This window comes from Pseudonaja textilis, chromosome 3 (genome assembly GCF_049901715.1).
Source record: "Pseudonaja textilis isolate UNSWEBS1 chromosome 3, rPseTex1.2, whole genome shotgun sequence".
In the NCBI taxonomy this organism is placed as follows: Eukaryota; Metazoa; Chordata; class Lepidosauria; order Squamata; family Elapidae; genus Pseudonaja; species Pseudonaja textilis.
The window spans coordinates 88,327,377-88,343,261 of NC_141992.1; the positions used below are offsets into that span (position 1 = coordinate 88,327,377).

The following is a 15,885-nucleotide window of genomic DNA, read 5'->3' on the forward strand; positions in this document are numbered from 1 at the left end:
TTATGCTGTCCACCCCTTGAGTTTTCCGTTGGCAGACCTTCCATTGGCAGGCCAGTTCCTCATCAGATCTTTATAAACATGCATATTGAAACTAGATCTAAACCAAGCTTCAACTGGCTGGAAAAGGAAGAATGCCTTACATCCAACAAAGGATAAGGATCTTAAATGGGAGTTAGAAAAATTGCTTTGCTTAACTATTGCAACATAGTGAAACAGGATACATATGCTAAATCTTTCTAACCTAGACTTTAGATTGTCAGGATTCACATCCAATAAGCAGCCTTCCCAGCCAATACAGCAATAGATTTCCCAAAGTACAATTTACCACCATTTTCACTCAGTATTGTCAATAATGGATAGAAGTTACATATTAATCTCAAAGATTACTGAAGTGGGAGAAAATAAATTTCAATTTACTTCTGTTTTAATTTAAATAGAAGAAAACTTGGCAAGTGAAAAATAATCCTACCAAAATATGTAAAATATATTTTTCTCTCAATTTAACACAATAGCCAGGAGCATGTCCAAATTAAACGGTACACAAAAATTCTCCTCCCCCACTCCAAGAGCAGGCCTTCTCCATTCAAAAGCCACCAGAGGTCACTGCTACATTTGTTTGGCAGTTCAAAGACATTGAGAGCTAACATTTTATGATTTTTTTTAACCAGTAGATAATGTGAAGCCTTTTTTAGCTGCAGAACTCAAATGGAAGTGGAGCAAAGAGGGGGGGCAGTCAAGTGCCACATAAATTCTATTCAGCCAGCTTTATAAAGAAAAAAGAAAAAAATACAATCCATTTTCATTCTCAGTTGCAATCTCTGTTCTACTGTGTACCTCATTTTCTATCCCCCCTTAAACACTCTAAGTCATCATTCCCAAAACTTTGTCTTTCTTGCACAAAACATTTATCATGGGGGGAAAAAGGATGTTTTAAGCTACTTCGCCAAATGAAAGGATTATGTAAGTTAGAACTGAATTAATTGCTGCATTTCTGAAACTCCACATGTGTTCTCCTGAGAAAGGAATGGATTGACTTATTCCCAAAGATCTGCAGAATATGGACATCTTCAAAACTATTAAAGTAATTTAACTATTAAAGTTAATGCATTAATAATAACCACTTGCATGTGGTCTTTTTGGACTTTCAGTTATTAAACTAGTGACTTGGAATTGGGGGGGAAGGAGTATGGAATTGTAGGCAAGAAGAATTAAGTTATAATCGGACCATGTGAAATACTAAAATTCTCTGGAAACTCTGACAAGTTTCTTTCAGAGTAAAATCAGATTGCATAGCCTGAAAGGTTATATTTCTCTATGATTGTCAGATTTAATTTGTGTTATCACTAATTAAAACTATTTTTTAATTTGTTTACCGTACAGAGTAATGGTCATTTCTCCCTTGAGCCAAGCTTACCATAATTCTTGGTTATTTCATGGACTTAACCATATGGTTTTCTTGATTATAGAAATGATTTGCTAAGCTCCCCCCACCCGCCCAATTTTCCATACTGTCTACACTACAAATGCAGAGGAAAAATCAAATAAAAGCCAGTTTCAAATCAGAGATATATCCTAGTCAAGGTAAGTGTGGATGCAACTACTGGGATATATGTGAGTAAACATGATGATACATGCTATCACAAGCATTATATTCAGGCATGCCCCCCAATCTAAAATATAGCAATCTTTTTTCCATCTGGAAATTTTTTATCTAATTTTCTTTGTGGAAGGCAGACCTTCATCTGGGGCGAAAACTCCAGTTCTCTGAAATATGTCATTATGGTGACATGAGAAGGGAACTATGTCTAATCTATAGCCCAGAAATAAGCTCTACTTTATTCAAGCATCAATAGAATTCCAGATTAAAGTTGTTGCTTATCAGAAATATTACAAAAAATGTTTCATGCATTTGGGGATGAGGGGAAATAAAGAGGCAGTCTTCCTTCAACATCAAATCTTGATGAGCATCTCTTGGAAAACTGGATGACAGAAAGCAAATTACCTAGATATATTATGATAGATAGATAGATAGATAGATAGATAGATAGATAGATAGATAGTAGTCTCTAACTATTTTTTTACCTTTCCCATAAATGTGTAACATCACAGTACCATTGGATGAATATGAATTAAAAAATTATTTTCCTTAACATTGAGAATTCCAATAATAAAGCAGAAAAATAACATTATGTCTTTGGGTACAGAATAGAAAAAAGCCATATGTTGATAATCTGATTGGCCTGATCATTTCTTTGTGATGATTAAAAAATCTGCCTACTTCTACCTCAAATAATGAAATGGGCCAAACTAATTTGTGGCACAACCCAGTCAGTCTCAGAATTATTTACATCATGTTCTAGGAAACTAGGAAAGATTTAATGAGGTGTTTAATTGAAAACCATTGGAATTGAATAATGGAACCCTGTATGTATTTATATCCCACCTTTATTATTTTTATCAATAACTCAAGGCAGTGAACATATCCAACATATCTTCCTCCTCCTATTTTCCGAACAACAACCCTTTGAGGTGGATTGGGCTTAGAGATAGTGACTGGCCCAAGGTCTTCCAGTTGGCTTTCATGGTTAAAGTGGGACTAAAATGCATGATCTCTGGTTTTCTAGCTTGATGTCTTTACCACTAGACTAGGCCAAACTAGCTCTAAACTCATTAACTTCAGACTATGCTAAATTGGGGGGGGGGAATCATTATGATTAGCATTTAATTGTCTAAAATTTATTTAGCACCATCTTATTAAAAGTATCTTTATCTGCATGGAAATATTTCGTGCTCTCAGCAATACAGCATTCGTTCAGTCGTCATTAAAGCTTTCTTGCTGGGAAAAGTAGACGGTTTGCTTTTGTCCTTATTTTTCAGTACGATTATAAACGAATGAACGATTCCAGTCAGACTTCACACATGCAGCTATCGAACTGCTCTTCTTGAATAGATTCTGGGAACGATCGACCTGGAAATCCTCCTGCACAATCCCCCACCCCAGAAATAAATCGGAGCGGATTTATGACGTAATTCGGAGAAAGTTAGGAGCCGCGAGGCGTCACTTTTTATCCAGTCTGGGGCCTTGCCGCCCTATTTTCTAAATTATTTGCTTTCCTCTTCTCGGAAAGGGCAGTATTAATACCTTCTCTCGAGAGGAGTATTTGGTTCCTAAAACTGAGTCGCTCCGAAGCAGAAATGAAAAAACTGAAATAAAATTGAAGGTACTAAGCCCGTCGTTAAATATAATTAAAATATCTGTGCCCTGAAATTTAAGCAACTCAAGCCTGAAGCCCAGTGAAATGAACGCATTCAGAAATATCTCCCGAATTTTCCTTACACTTTTACTCTTTATAAACTTTTTTTTTTGCATTAAACAGTGCAAACCAATCCAATTGCCCCTGGAAGGGCCACTTTGCGAAGGTGAGAGTAAAGTGACTTGGGAAAGATGAGACTATTCAGAAGCACCTGGGTGACTTTCACTTTCTTTCGCTCTGAAATAAGGCTAGGGCTGCGGGGCGAGGAAAGACTGCTTCCCGCCGGAGCAAGCCGCCGCTGCCTTACTTAACCTCCTCCTAGAGAAGGAGGCTCCAACTTACAGCCCCCTTTCCCCCCATCGCATTCCTAGCTGCCCGCTTCAAAGCAAGGCTAGCCCCAGGCGCAAGCTTTCCTCCCCCGCCGCTAGGGACGACACGCCCTGCGGCAGCCCCTCCCCGCTGGATGCGGCCCAGCCTGCCTCGGCGGGAAGAGGCGCCCTAGCGCTCCCTTGGCCGTTCGCCTGGCCTCAAAGCGGCTCCACTGCCAGAGGTGCCGGTGCCAGCTCCAATTAACAGCGAACAATTAAAAACAGCTCGGCTTCCTTCTGCCCTGCCTCCTCCCCCGCCTGAGAGCACTCTGTCCCGCAGCACAGAGGGGGTTCTTCAGACAAAGCCTTCGACTGGTTACGGGATTAACCCATTTTCTGGGTTGGTGCAGGACCTCCGGCTTTAAAAGGGGGCAAAGAGCGGGTTTGCGCAACCCCCGAAAATCCAGCCCCTTCGAGCCTCGCGTGTTGCAGCTGGGAAGGCAGCCGCCAGGCCTTCGACCGACTCCAGTTAGCTTCTTTTATCCAGAGGGTCGAACGCTGGTTCTAAGGCGCATCTCGGACCTGCTACCACTACAGCGATGCGCCAGAGGGAGGAGAAAGTAGTCCAAAGCCTCGGATCTTCCCGTTTTCCAAAAGGAACCTCGCCTCAGGCTATTTCCTGCACGAGGGTCCGATCCCAAACAACCAGTTTTGTCTTTCTCGCCCCGGGCTCCCTTCCCGCCTTTTCAGGAGTTCAAATTCGTGCGGAGCATAGACCCAACCACTGCATCCTTTTGGAGCAGGCCGAGTTGCACATGGGTTAAGAGAACCGAACAGAGCCCTCTTCGGACAAAAGCTTTCGAAGGGAAGGTCCCGCAGAGTCCCTTCGGTTCTCTGCAATCTTCGGGACCTCTCGGAACCAGGGACGTCGCTTCTCAAAAAGGTGTTTTCTCAACAGTAGCGGGGAAAGAGCCCGCTCACATTTTCTTGAGCATAAGCGCCAAGAAATTCATTGGGGCTAACTGCAGAGTACCTAAGGACCAGGTGGTGCTGTTGGTTTCTGACTTGAACGAATAGGTTTCAACTCTGCTTAAATACATGGTGGGACCACGATTCTCACCACCACCACGAACATTTCAGCTATTTTGTAGAGTGCCATGCTAGCAAGCTATATCGAGTGATCATTCTGAAGATGTACAATAAATGGAAAAAGGTTTTATCCCACCACAGTGATGGCATTGTACTACTAAGCTTTTCAGATTGTACTTAAGGTAATAAATCTTTCCGATTGTTTTAGTAATTATGATAAATTGTATAATTCCAAAACTTCAAGTATGCTTTTTCTTATAGGGAAAATCAATAGCAGAAACTTAAACTCCCCCAGAAAACTTTTCTAAAATATATTTCTTCTCAGAAACAGATATGCTGACTTAGTTGAACAGTACTTTCTGGCAAATAGACAAATGTAGTTTTATTTTCCTATAAGAAAGGAAGCTCTATTGAAATAGTTGGATTCAAAGTAGCCATAGTTAGATTTGCATTTCAAGCAAATTTTAAGCAAAAAAATTATAAGAAGTCTCCAACACCATGCTATCACAAACACTAAAGTCTAAAGAAACACCTTATTTTTCAGCAACTTGTCATTGGTAGAGAAGGCAAATCAGACTGTCCTCCCTTGCAAAGTTGTTTTAACTTTACAGACATACTTTAACTTGTTTTAACTTTTCACTTTGCAGTCATAAATTTCATATATTCATATACTTCATATATTTAAATATAAAACATCAAACATCAAAGTAAAACATCAAAAGCATATTTTATGCCTTCATTTTACTTGCCTGGAAATGTATTTATTGTAAAATAGACTAAACTTGATGTGCAAGATAGGAAGGAGGGAAGGATAGGAAGAAGTTGCTAAGGAAAGCAAGGAAAAGAAATATATTTGCATTTCCAAATTTCCTAAAGAACTTTTTCAAATATAAAACAGACAAGCAGTGGGTACAGGCAATATTTATCTGAAATGTAGTTTGAATTCAGTGGCAGGTTACAATCCTAAACATACTGGATGGATTCATACAATCCCGTAAATTGCAAAAACTGGACTGGCAAAACAAACAAACCACATTTTGACCTAATAACCAGTGTGAGATTGTAACCAGTGTGAGCCCTGTACTCATTTTATATTTCCATGTGCTCCTCAATGAAGGAAATTACATTGAGAAAATCAGGGTTAAATTAACCACAGATTTCTCTCTCTTTCTCTCTCTGTCCCTGCTTTATCTGTCTCTCTCTCTCTCTGTGTGTGTGTATATAACCCTATGTTTCCCTTAACCTCATGAGAACTTTCTTCTGTGCAATGTATGCTCCTATTCTTCAAAAAGCATATTTCGTTTCTGGCTTGAAGGCCAATTTTACAGGTAATATGTACTTTTTCTTCCTTTAATTCAATAGCCTCTCGACAACAGTAATTTCTGCTAAGATATTTGTTAAATGTTGAAATTAAAAGATTATTTGGGGAAGAGCTGAGAAACTCTGAAATGATCCTGCTCTGCGGTTCACAAACTCAGTTGCAAGGAAAAAAAACTGGTGTCCAGCATCCTTCAGGAAATAAGCAAGCATGACTCCCAGTATATGTTTAAGATCCCTAGTGAACAGCCCTTGAGAGGTTGTCTCAAAGAGGATTTATCCTACAACCCACCTGAACTGTAGCTGACCAGATCAACACCCAGAGCTGGGCTCTTCCTTTTCCTAGGCCGGCCTTTCTGGACTGTACCGGTGCCATTGAAGTAAGGCAGGACCAAGCCGCCACCCTTGGCTGCCAGCTCGGTGTAGCTGAGTGACGCCGGTGGGTAGGAGGCTGGGTCGGTGCCCTGGAGCAGGCTCTCAAAATGTGCCCGGCAATAGACCACGTTGTCCTTCATGCCAAAATGGTCGCCTGTCGTCAACGTCTTGTTGCACGTGGTGCAGGTGAAGCAGCTGAGGTGGTAGACCGAGTCCCGGGCCCGCATCACCATCTCCGAAGCAGAGATGCCCAGGTGGCAGCGGGCACAGCGCTGCACGGAGAACCTTCTGGGGAAAGAGCACATGAGTTAGTGGAGACCCGCCAAGAGTAGTGGGGCACCAGCACTTCAGCCCCTCAGGGCTGATTGACTGGGGGTAAAGGAATTGTTTAAAAGGCAGATGGACATCCAGTTTGGTGGCAAGGCAAGAAACCAGGAGACCCTGAACCCACTTTAGGCTCAAAGCCAGCTGGGTAATCTTGACCAGTCTCTCTTACCTTAAGAGGTAAGTCTCTCTGGCCTTAAGAAGCAGGCAATGGCAAAAGAGTTCCCAAAAATCTTGCCAAGAAAGCTGCAAGGAGTTATCCAGGCAGCTGGAAGAGTCAAAATTGACTCAAAAGGACAAAAAAATTATAAGAGGATGAGAACAAGGTGATCCTTGGATTTAAGTGCTGTAGCTGTTTCTTAAATTTTACATTCTTTTCTTTTATATCGACAATCTGGGACACAAAAAAGACTAGGAGAACTTTTACATGTGGGAGCAGAAGAAACACACCATTGTATGAGGGGAAATTACACTGGGCTCAACTACACTTTTTTTGTGAATTGATCCCATTGAATTTTATGAAACTTACTTTTGAAATATGCTTGGGATAAACCCTACAAATCTCAGTAATTTCCCCTGGGGGAAGTTCTATTTTCTTGAGATATCACATAGCCTCAATTTACCAGTCGGCCAAGCATATTGTGTTCACCCATCCCGGGTGGTTAATTGATGGTTCAGTTTGTCCTGTAAATACAGCCTGTTTGTACTCCACTAACCCAGAAAATTGGGTTAATGGAGTACTCCATAGTGGGTCTTGCACAATTATTCCCACTTACCTGTTGAACTCAGTGGGGCTACATTTGAATTTACAAGGATTAGGATAGTACTATTACAAATAAGGATAATTCCCTACTATATTTTCATGTTGTAAGTAGGTGCCTTTTCCATCCATCAAAAAAAATAATGTAGGATGGCAACCTCCACCTCTACACAAACTGTTTATGTAGTGAAGTTTGTATAATGTATTTCATGAAGCAATGGCATTTTATTAAGGAAATCAATGGATTAATTGCACATTTTTAAAGGCTAAACCATTTCAGAAATTGAAAACAAATTAGCATTTTACTGTGGTGGGATGGAGTTATGATCTTGTATTTTTAGGCTATCCCCACCAGACATAGTTTTCTCTGTCCACCAAAATTTCCTCTATCCACCCCGCACAAAAAATGTCCTGCCCTGTGCTGATGAGGAAAATTATCTTTTGGTCATCTTTGCCTGGAAAAAATAGCATAACTAATAATTGAACCCACTGGGCTATTAAATCAGTCTACTTAAGTTTGCAGTGATGCTGGGTTGTTTTATAACGGAAGGCAGTACTCAGAAATGTCAGCTGGGTTCCCCAAAGTAGTATCCCAGGATAAAAATGACAGAGATTCAAATATATGCGGAAGCTCAGCCTCACTTTCTTCTCTCCACTCCCAAACTGACCACCCAAAATATCCCTATTAGCTGCAGTTTCAGGTCTGCAGAATATGCTCTCTGTGTGCGCTTGGGGATGCTCTTTCTGGCCCAATATAACTAAGCTCCTTCGGGATTTCTCACGTGGAGAGAGCATTCACCCGGCAAGCCCAGAAGCCAGAGAGAGGCAAAGCTCCTTTCCTGCAGCATAAAATCAAAGAACAGCAAAGAAAGAGGGCCTCTCTACCCACTGGCTTAGTGTGGGTCCCCTCCAGGCTAAAGGGGGCCGCATAGAGAGTTTTCTTCTTCCCTGAGTGTGGGATTTATTACCACAACAAGGGAGTTTGGCCTGGGGGTATGAAATATGGATCCTAAGCAGGCTCTACTACTCTGGTGCCCAGATAAACATTGGGAATCTTCTATCCATTCGCAGAGGAGCCCCATTCAAGTGAATGGGTAATCTTTGAAAAAAGATCTCTCTCTCTCTCTCTCTCTCTCTCTCTCTCTCTCTCTCTCTCTCTCTCTCTCTCTCTCTCTCTGTTTGTGTGTGTGTGTGTGTGTGTGTGTGTGTGTAATAAGCAATAATAGCATGCTTTACATTGGCACAGGATCCTTCTTTCATAAGGATCCTATGAAATTGAAAAGTGCAATAGTTCAAAGTCACTCTTTGGTTGTTTGAAAACAGCTAACACTGGGGGAAAAAAAGCCTAAGGTTAATTCTAAGTTTAAGAATGTACGTTTTTGAAAATATCAGAAATAACGCTAAACACGAAGCATACCCTGGCTCCTTTCTTACTTTCAGTAGGTATAAGGTAAAATTGGCAGTTCTAACCCATCCTTACTCAGAAATAGATCTCAAAGTTCAAGGGTATTTCCTGCTGAGTAAATAAAGAGCATGGCCCATTTTGTGAACACCTTAGAAGTTTTTGTGAAATCAATAGAAAATGGCTCCAAGGATGCTTGAGGCTCTCCTGGAACACAACAATAAAAATGGGAAATTACTCACTCAGCACATTGGGAAGAGAGGCTGGTAAAAATTTGAATATATCTCTTTAACAGATAGGCTATAGCCAGGCTAGTCAAAGGGCAGTTTTTCATTAACAAGCAAAGTCGAGCAGACTACCCAGCGGGAGAGCTTCTGTGCTAAACCTTTCCTTCCAGGTCCTAGTTAAGGAATGAGTAGATCAACAGCACTCCAGCCATAACTCAGGAAAGGACACAGCAGGAGCCCACTGCAAAGAGGAGCTGCAGAGGATTTGGTAGGAAAACGACTCTTAACCTAGTTACTTAGTTAACCCATTTTTCTGAATAGGCTAAATACATTGAAACATAACCTATTCAAAATGGCCTGCACTTGTGTGTGCTATTCACCCAGCCTTTACTAACACTAACACTAATCCAGTTTAACAGGTTGTGCGAATCCCTCTGCTCATGCATTCCTGACCCGATTAAGCGAACTGCATGAACACACAATCTGTAAGAGTTCACAGGTGCAATGCAAGTAAGAGGTCACTAGTGTTGCAGAGATGTTGCACTGATTCTTGGGGAGAGTATTTGGCAAGCGGGTTTCCTGGTGGCTTGACTTTTGCCCTGGTCACTGTTCTGCTGTTCTAAACAACTGGCTCTTCCTATAGGAAGAAGGCATTTTGTAAAGCTCAATGGAGCAGAGAAGAGAAGGCCTTGTTTGTCAGTCACTTCCCAGCAGTAAGTAAAATGTTTGCATCCCTCTGCCCTGGGTTTTTCCACCTGTGCTTCTAAGGGCCTTTTCACATGTATCCAATTCAAAGGGGAATATGCACTGTTCAAATGATCTTCCATAAGCCAAAAACTGTAATCTAGACTTCTCTAGGAGGAAGTGGTGAACAATGATGGGAGGAACAAATTTAGTACTGTATCTGGGACAGGATTTTAAATCACTTGGTGACACTCCTCCCTTTCTTCCAATAGGGGCAAAATATTTGTTTTTTCTGATAGAGACAATTCACACATTTGATCTGGAAGCATGAGGGGGGAGGGAAGGAAGCACCTGTGTGAATTGCCTTTACCATAATTTCCAACAAGGCAATTAAGTCAATGCTGGATGTCATTTCTCTATTTTCAGTGGGAAATAAGGTCCTGATATTTCCTTACAACGTTTACCACCCAAAAAGGGGCATCCAGTTAAGTGCCAAGGACATTCATGACTGCATAAACCTGACCTCAAGTAACCAAGAGAGGAAAAGTAACGTGCCCTGCAAATATGTATAAATGCTCCCTAGGAGATTGTTTTTCTCAGGAAAGTACGAAGCCCAGAGACGTTCATTTACTCAACCCCCCCATCTTATTCAACCTACCCCACCCCCAACCGTGAGCTGTTACCTGTAATAATCCTCCTTGCAGTAAATGCTGCCGTCCTTGGCAAAGCAGGTGAGTTCTGACTCCAAAGCCAGTTTACATTCACAGCACTTCAGGCAGCGGAGGTGCCACTGCTTGTCCACAGCTAACAAGTAGTAGCGGTCGGAGATTTTTCCCCCGCATCCTGCGCACAGGGCAGGCTTCTCGGGGCTCAGTGGAGGCATGTTCTGCAGAGGGAAGCAAACGTCAGTGGGTCGGGCAAAATCTTACAAGCTTAACATCTAATTTGGTGTACTATTTCAGCTTTTTTTAAAAAAAAAATCAATAGCAGAGATATTTACTATCGAAATCAGAACGCATGTGGCCTTAGCTGAACGCGATTCTACACAAACTACTGGATTTCCATGTTCTGTGTAGTATTTTAGCTCAGCTTTGTTTCTGTGAAGCCCCAAAGAGACTAAGAATTATTTCCTTTGCTTCGATTTTACGGGCGTTAGCTTCATTCCATGTACCTGCGAGTAAGTCTTGTTGAAGTCTATTATAAGTAGTTTGGTATAGTTAGGTATAAGCCTTTTTTACTGCACAATAAATCCGGATCCCCTCCATCGGCTGGATTTATCCAACATTAAGCTCTCTGGCTTACCTAATGCACCACAATTTTGGGGGCTCATTCGTCTTTTCACCCTGCGTTGGCAGAACGGGGTGGCTGGTCCTCAGGAAACTAAGGACTGCCTAGAAGATGCAGTGGGTAAAGTCAATATTTCTGGCTTAGGTTGGCTTCCGAGAAAGAACTTTTACTGGAAGAAACTGATGGATTTCTCCCAAGCCTAAAGCAGCCTCTGCCTCAAGCAAGAACTGGCAACCTCCCGCTTGCTCTTTCACTTGTCTTTCGCTCCGCACATTGTATAAAGCCGCTTTTGCTAGAAGCCGACATTTTGACACGGAAGATACTGGTTGCTGGAGGGGTGGTAGTGGTCTGAATCCTAGAGCTGAGTTTCAATTGTAGGATTTACATTCTGCGCAAAGAAGATACAACCCTCGGTTCCTTCATCCCGGAGCAAAATCCCTTTTCCGGCCTTCCTGCGGCCAAGGGATGCGCCCGAGGTCAGAAAATATAGTGAGGGCGAGCTCCGTTGCTTTGCTTCCTGGAAGCGCAAAAGGCTGATTCCTCTTCAAAATGCGCTTTGGGGATTCGTATCCGAGACAGATTGGGATATGAGGTTGAAGCAGTGTGCTAGGGATAGGCTCTACTGTCCGAGCCATTCACTTTCATATTCCTGACTTGGACTCAATTCCAGAACACATTTTGAAAAAAGTGTCAGAGTACTGAGGATAAGGAAAATAAGAAAGAAGCATCCTTTCATCTTTTTCTCCCTTCACGGCGTTGTTTACTTAAGGGGAAAGTGTGGGGGAAAGGAATATAAAACATACAAAGTCCTTACTGCCTGGATTTTGATAATGTCCACTAGGAAAGTCAACGGGTAGAAAGACAGTTCAAGCTCCTGGCCTGTTAAAACAGACTGTAAGTTTGTTATATGGAGTTGGGAACTAATCACTGTTTTCAAAAATATCTTTTCCATATTATCTTTGAATTTAAGAGAGGAAAAAGGAATATTTAGGCCACTTGGGAAACAACTAAGAATTTCCCACAGATTAAAAATATAAACGGTTGAACCTACCAAGTACAAGGAATAGTGGCAGAACCACAAACAAAACAATGGTTTTGGTTCCCCCTACCCCTTTTCTTCTTTATTATTTGGGTTTTTCTCCCCCCCCGCCCCCCAAATAAAGAAACTGAAATGATAACGAAACTGTTGCCTTAATAAATTTGGTCTCTGCTGTGCTTGGAGGAGAGTCCAATTCAAAGTATTATAACTTTTGGTAGACCCTTACTTGTATTCTTCATGAATGCACTGGAGATCTTGGGATTTCGAAGCAAAGGAAATAAATGTCCTTGTTTACCTGTCTCTCTCTCTCTCTCACACACACACACACACATCCCTTTTCTTTGCAGCTGGGGTTCCTCGACTTAAGAGTTTTGGAATCTAATAAGAAACTGTTCCGCTTTTTCTGCTTAACGCTCAGAACTACTCCCATTATTAGGTATTTTAAAAGAGAAAAATAAATCTGAGAGTGGGGTAGGAAGGAGATTGTCTACTGAGCCCTGATTGTTCCATTTTGTCAATTTGGCTGGGCCTCAGTGCTACTTTTTACAAGTTGTAGCCTTTAGAACGAACTAGAGAAGTGAAGCGAGGATAAAAGTTTGTTTCTTTCCAATACAAGAAGTTAGAATGAATCTCCAGCAGCACTCGAACACTATCACTACAATTAATCTGTTTGAAAGCCACCAAATGCATAATTATCCCCTCCTGCACTTATTTTTACAAATGATTTGGAATATAAAAGACATCGGAGTCGTTCCAAAAGGTATTGAACTTACTTAGGAGTAATTTTGTTAGCCCTCAAATCTTCTAAACAATTTCGTTCTGGAGCCTGTTGGGTTTAGGCTCTCTTGCCCCTTGAAAGCCTTTTCTTTTTAGAGGCACTCATTAAAAGCCTTTCTTCCAAACTTAACTCAGAAAATAAATGACATTGAGCCTCGCGAGGTTATTTCTCATTTCATGAAACTGCCTTGAAAACGAGTTTCAAGTGCCTTGTTTTCAAGATGGCAAGTCGCAGCTCATATCCTCCTCGACTAGGCAAACTTTCCTGAACTTGCTTCCCAATCTTGATAGGGGCCGGGCTTGTGAAAGTACCGAAACTTGATATTCAAACAATTGGGTAAGAATCCAAACATCTTAAAAACACTTTTTCAAGATGAAAGTTAGCTAGGGAAAACTAGACGGGCGATCGGGGGTGGGCAAATCGACTTTAATCAGTTTCATTCGGGAGCAACGCCTCCCTTTCCCTGGAGAATGCTTTTTGGAGATGCTGCGCCAGGTCCTGCTCACCCGCCTGAGCACGCACAAACAAAACACCCACACTTTTACAAAGTAGATTGGGACTTGAAAACCTGACCTTAAAAACTTAGCAGAATTTACTCCTGAATAAAATATTTTTTATGATCGCGCCGTAATGCTTATCTCTGAGCTTGTTTGTTGTGTTTCTTTTTAAATAACCCAAATGTAGAGGGGAAAAAAATGTGATTTTAAAGTAGGGGGAAACTGGTTAACATCTTTTTTAAAAATGGAAACTACTCTTTTGAAAAAGATATCTGGAAGTGAGACTTGAAGAACGTCTCGCTGGGCGTTCTCAGATACGCGCGCACGCGCCCACAAGACATTCCAGTGTCCCTGGGAGGTTCCGGTTACCTTACTTCTAGGATTGGGGGGTTGTCTTTCTCTCTCTCATACACACAAAATCCACCCTTCCTTCATCTCTTCTGTGAAAACTCGCGACTTTTTCGCCACTTCTTACCGCTTCCCGGCCATTCATCTGTCCCGCTTTAGCCAGGCGGGATTCGGTCTTGGTCCGCCTCTCCATCTCCTCCATGATCCCCTGGATGTGGCCTCCGGAGATGCCGTGGAAAAGCATGGCTGGGGAACGGAAGGGACACGCGTTTCCTTCGGCTCGGCACCCCACTATTTCCATATACAGGCCCCAGAGTCTTGGTTTAGAGCATCCGAATCGCCGGGCGACGGGACGAGCCCGCAGGAGAAGCTTCGTGGCTCCGGAGAGAAGGCAGGTAGCAGCCGAAGACTGGGGGGAGGCTGCCGAGCGGCGGCTGGCGTGAATGATACTGGGGGGTCTTTCCCAGCCTGGCCGGCGCAAAAGACTGGGCTCCTTCCTGAAGAAAGGGCAGGCAAGGAACGGGACGGACCCAAAGGGGAGGGGAAGAAGGGGAAACGGGGAGGAGGGGGAGAGAAAAAGAACGCAGACACGAAGTTGAGGCTTAGGCAAACAGAGACAACAACAACAACAACAACGAAAAATGGATCACGAAAAAAAGGGGGAGGATGGGGGGAAAGGTTACAAGACAAAGAAAAACCAAACAAGATAGGGAAATGGAGGGGGGACAGGTTAAAGCAGAGATCTCCGTTTGCTAGAAAGTTCCTGTTGCTCTCGCTTGGATGTGGGACTGCTGTTTGCTGGAGCTCTGTCCAATTTGTTGGAGACAGAAGCCAACCCAGTTTGGATAATTCAGGAGGAGGAGTCCTCACCCAAGAGCTGCCACCAGCTCCTCCTCCTCCTCCTGCTCTACAGACAACAAAGAGCTGTCAAACTTCGCCAGCCCCCACTGTGATGGGCAAGCAGTGACAAAATATTCCGGAGGAGTGGGTGGGAGAGGGTTTAGACCCCTTCTTTCTATCAACGGTAGGGAGGGGATAAGAGGCACCTCCCGGGGATCTTTCAGATAAGTGGATGGGGAGGGGTCTAGACTCTACTCCTGTGCCCCCATCCTCCCATTCTTCAGCTTCTCCCCCAACCCCCTGGCATACGGAGCTCAAATTCAAATAATTTTTTACAATGAAAAAGGGTGGGGGAAAGAAATAGGCAAGGCAAATCTTTGAATGGAACTTGGTTGGAAAGCTGTCCCTGGTGGAAGGGAGAAAGTTTAGTGGAAGGGGTGGACAGATGGACAGACATGAAGAGGTCAGGAAAAATTTAAAGAGACTGACTTTTTCAGTGGCTATAAGATACATAAGTAACGCCTTACATGCCAGCAGAAGATTTAAATATAGGCACAGGTTTTAATTCTACACTTGCTGAAGAAACTCAGTTAAGTTTACTTTTCAGAGAAAGTGAATGCTGTTTCATATTAATATTTTATTTTAAAGCATCAGCTCTTTTTCTACTTCTAATGTCCCTGTAGAGCTTTATGGTAAAGAATTCCTGCTAAGAAACAAGAATCAGGGAAATCACCCCTTGGCACCAATTCCTGTCATTTTGGTAGAACCCTTTGCAGGTGGACTAAGGTGGCCTTTCTCTTTTCTTCTAGGGAGAAATGTTCTCTAAAATCTCACGGTTTAATTGATTTCACCCAGCTCCAAAAAGAACCCAGCAAAGCGATACAATATTTGAAGATGCTAGGAGGATGGGAGAGGGAACTAATTGAAGGAAGTTAACTGAGAGCTAAGAAAGATAGGGACTTAGTGCTGTATCTTTTGGCAAAAGTTTGAAGAATATCAAGTTTGGGATGTCCACAAAGATGAGAGATTTAGTAGGAAGTGCTTTGCACATGATCTCTTGAGATTGAGATGGGCTTGCTCATTGGATGAGCTGAGTGAATGATTCTGATGCTAAATTTGAGAATCACAAAGAGTTGATCTTCAGGCAGGCTTAGCGAAGGAAAAAAATAAGAGATTCTCTGCCCCTTCTGTTTTTTTCCTTTTCCTTTGAAGTTTGGGCCAACCCACCATCCTTTTGGATGGAATCCAGATTTTGGAAATCAGCGTCCTAGGAAACCACATGATTGGCTGCCTGCAATTTTTTTTTCATGGCTATTTTCTCTGCTCAGGGACAGGAAGTGGAACTTTTCTTTTATT

At 42.4% G+C, this 15,885-nt stretch overlaps 1 protein-coding gene across 4 annotated transcripts in view; it reads right to left on the minus strand.

Annotated features, from left to right (window-relative positions):
• Positions 1-15,885, minus strand: part of LHX9 (LIM homeobox 9) — a 45,365-nt gene that overhangs the window by 20,351 nt on the left and 9,129 nt on the right. Inside the window, exons 1-3 of one of the 4 annotated variants that reach the window (XM_087930311.1) lie at positions 13,817-14,622; positions 10,424-10,626; positions 6,261-6,631 (exon numbers count right to left, since the gene is read on the minus strand). In XM_087930311.1, coding sequence (XP_087786437.1) covers positions 6,261-6,631; positions 10,424-10,626; positions 13,817-13,990 — 748 coding nt within the window. In that variant the 5' untranslated portion in view covers positions 13,991-14,622. Of the gene's footprint in view, positions 1-6,260; positions 6,632-10,423; positions 10,627-13,816; positions 14,652-15,885 lie in introns of those variants that run through there. The other 3 variants (XM_087930309.1, XM_087930310.1, XM_026700135.2) reach the window with 3 other exon arrangements.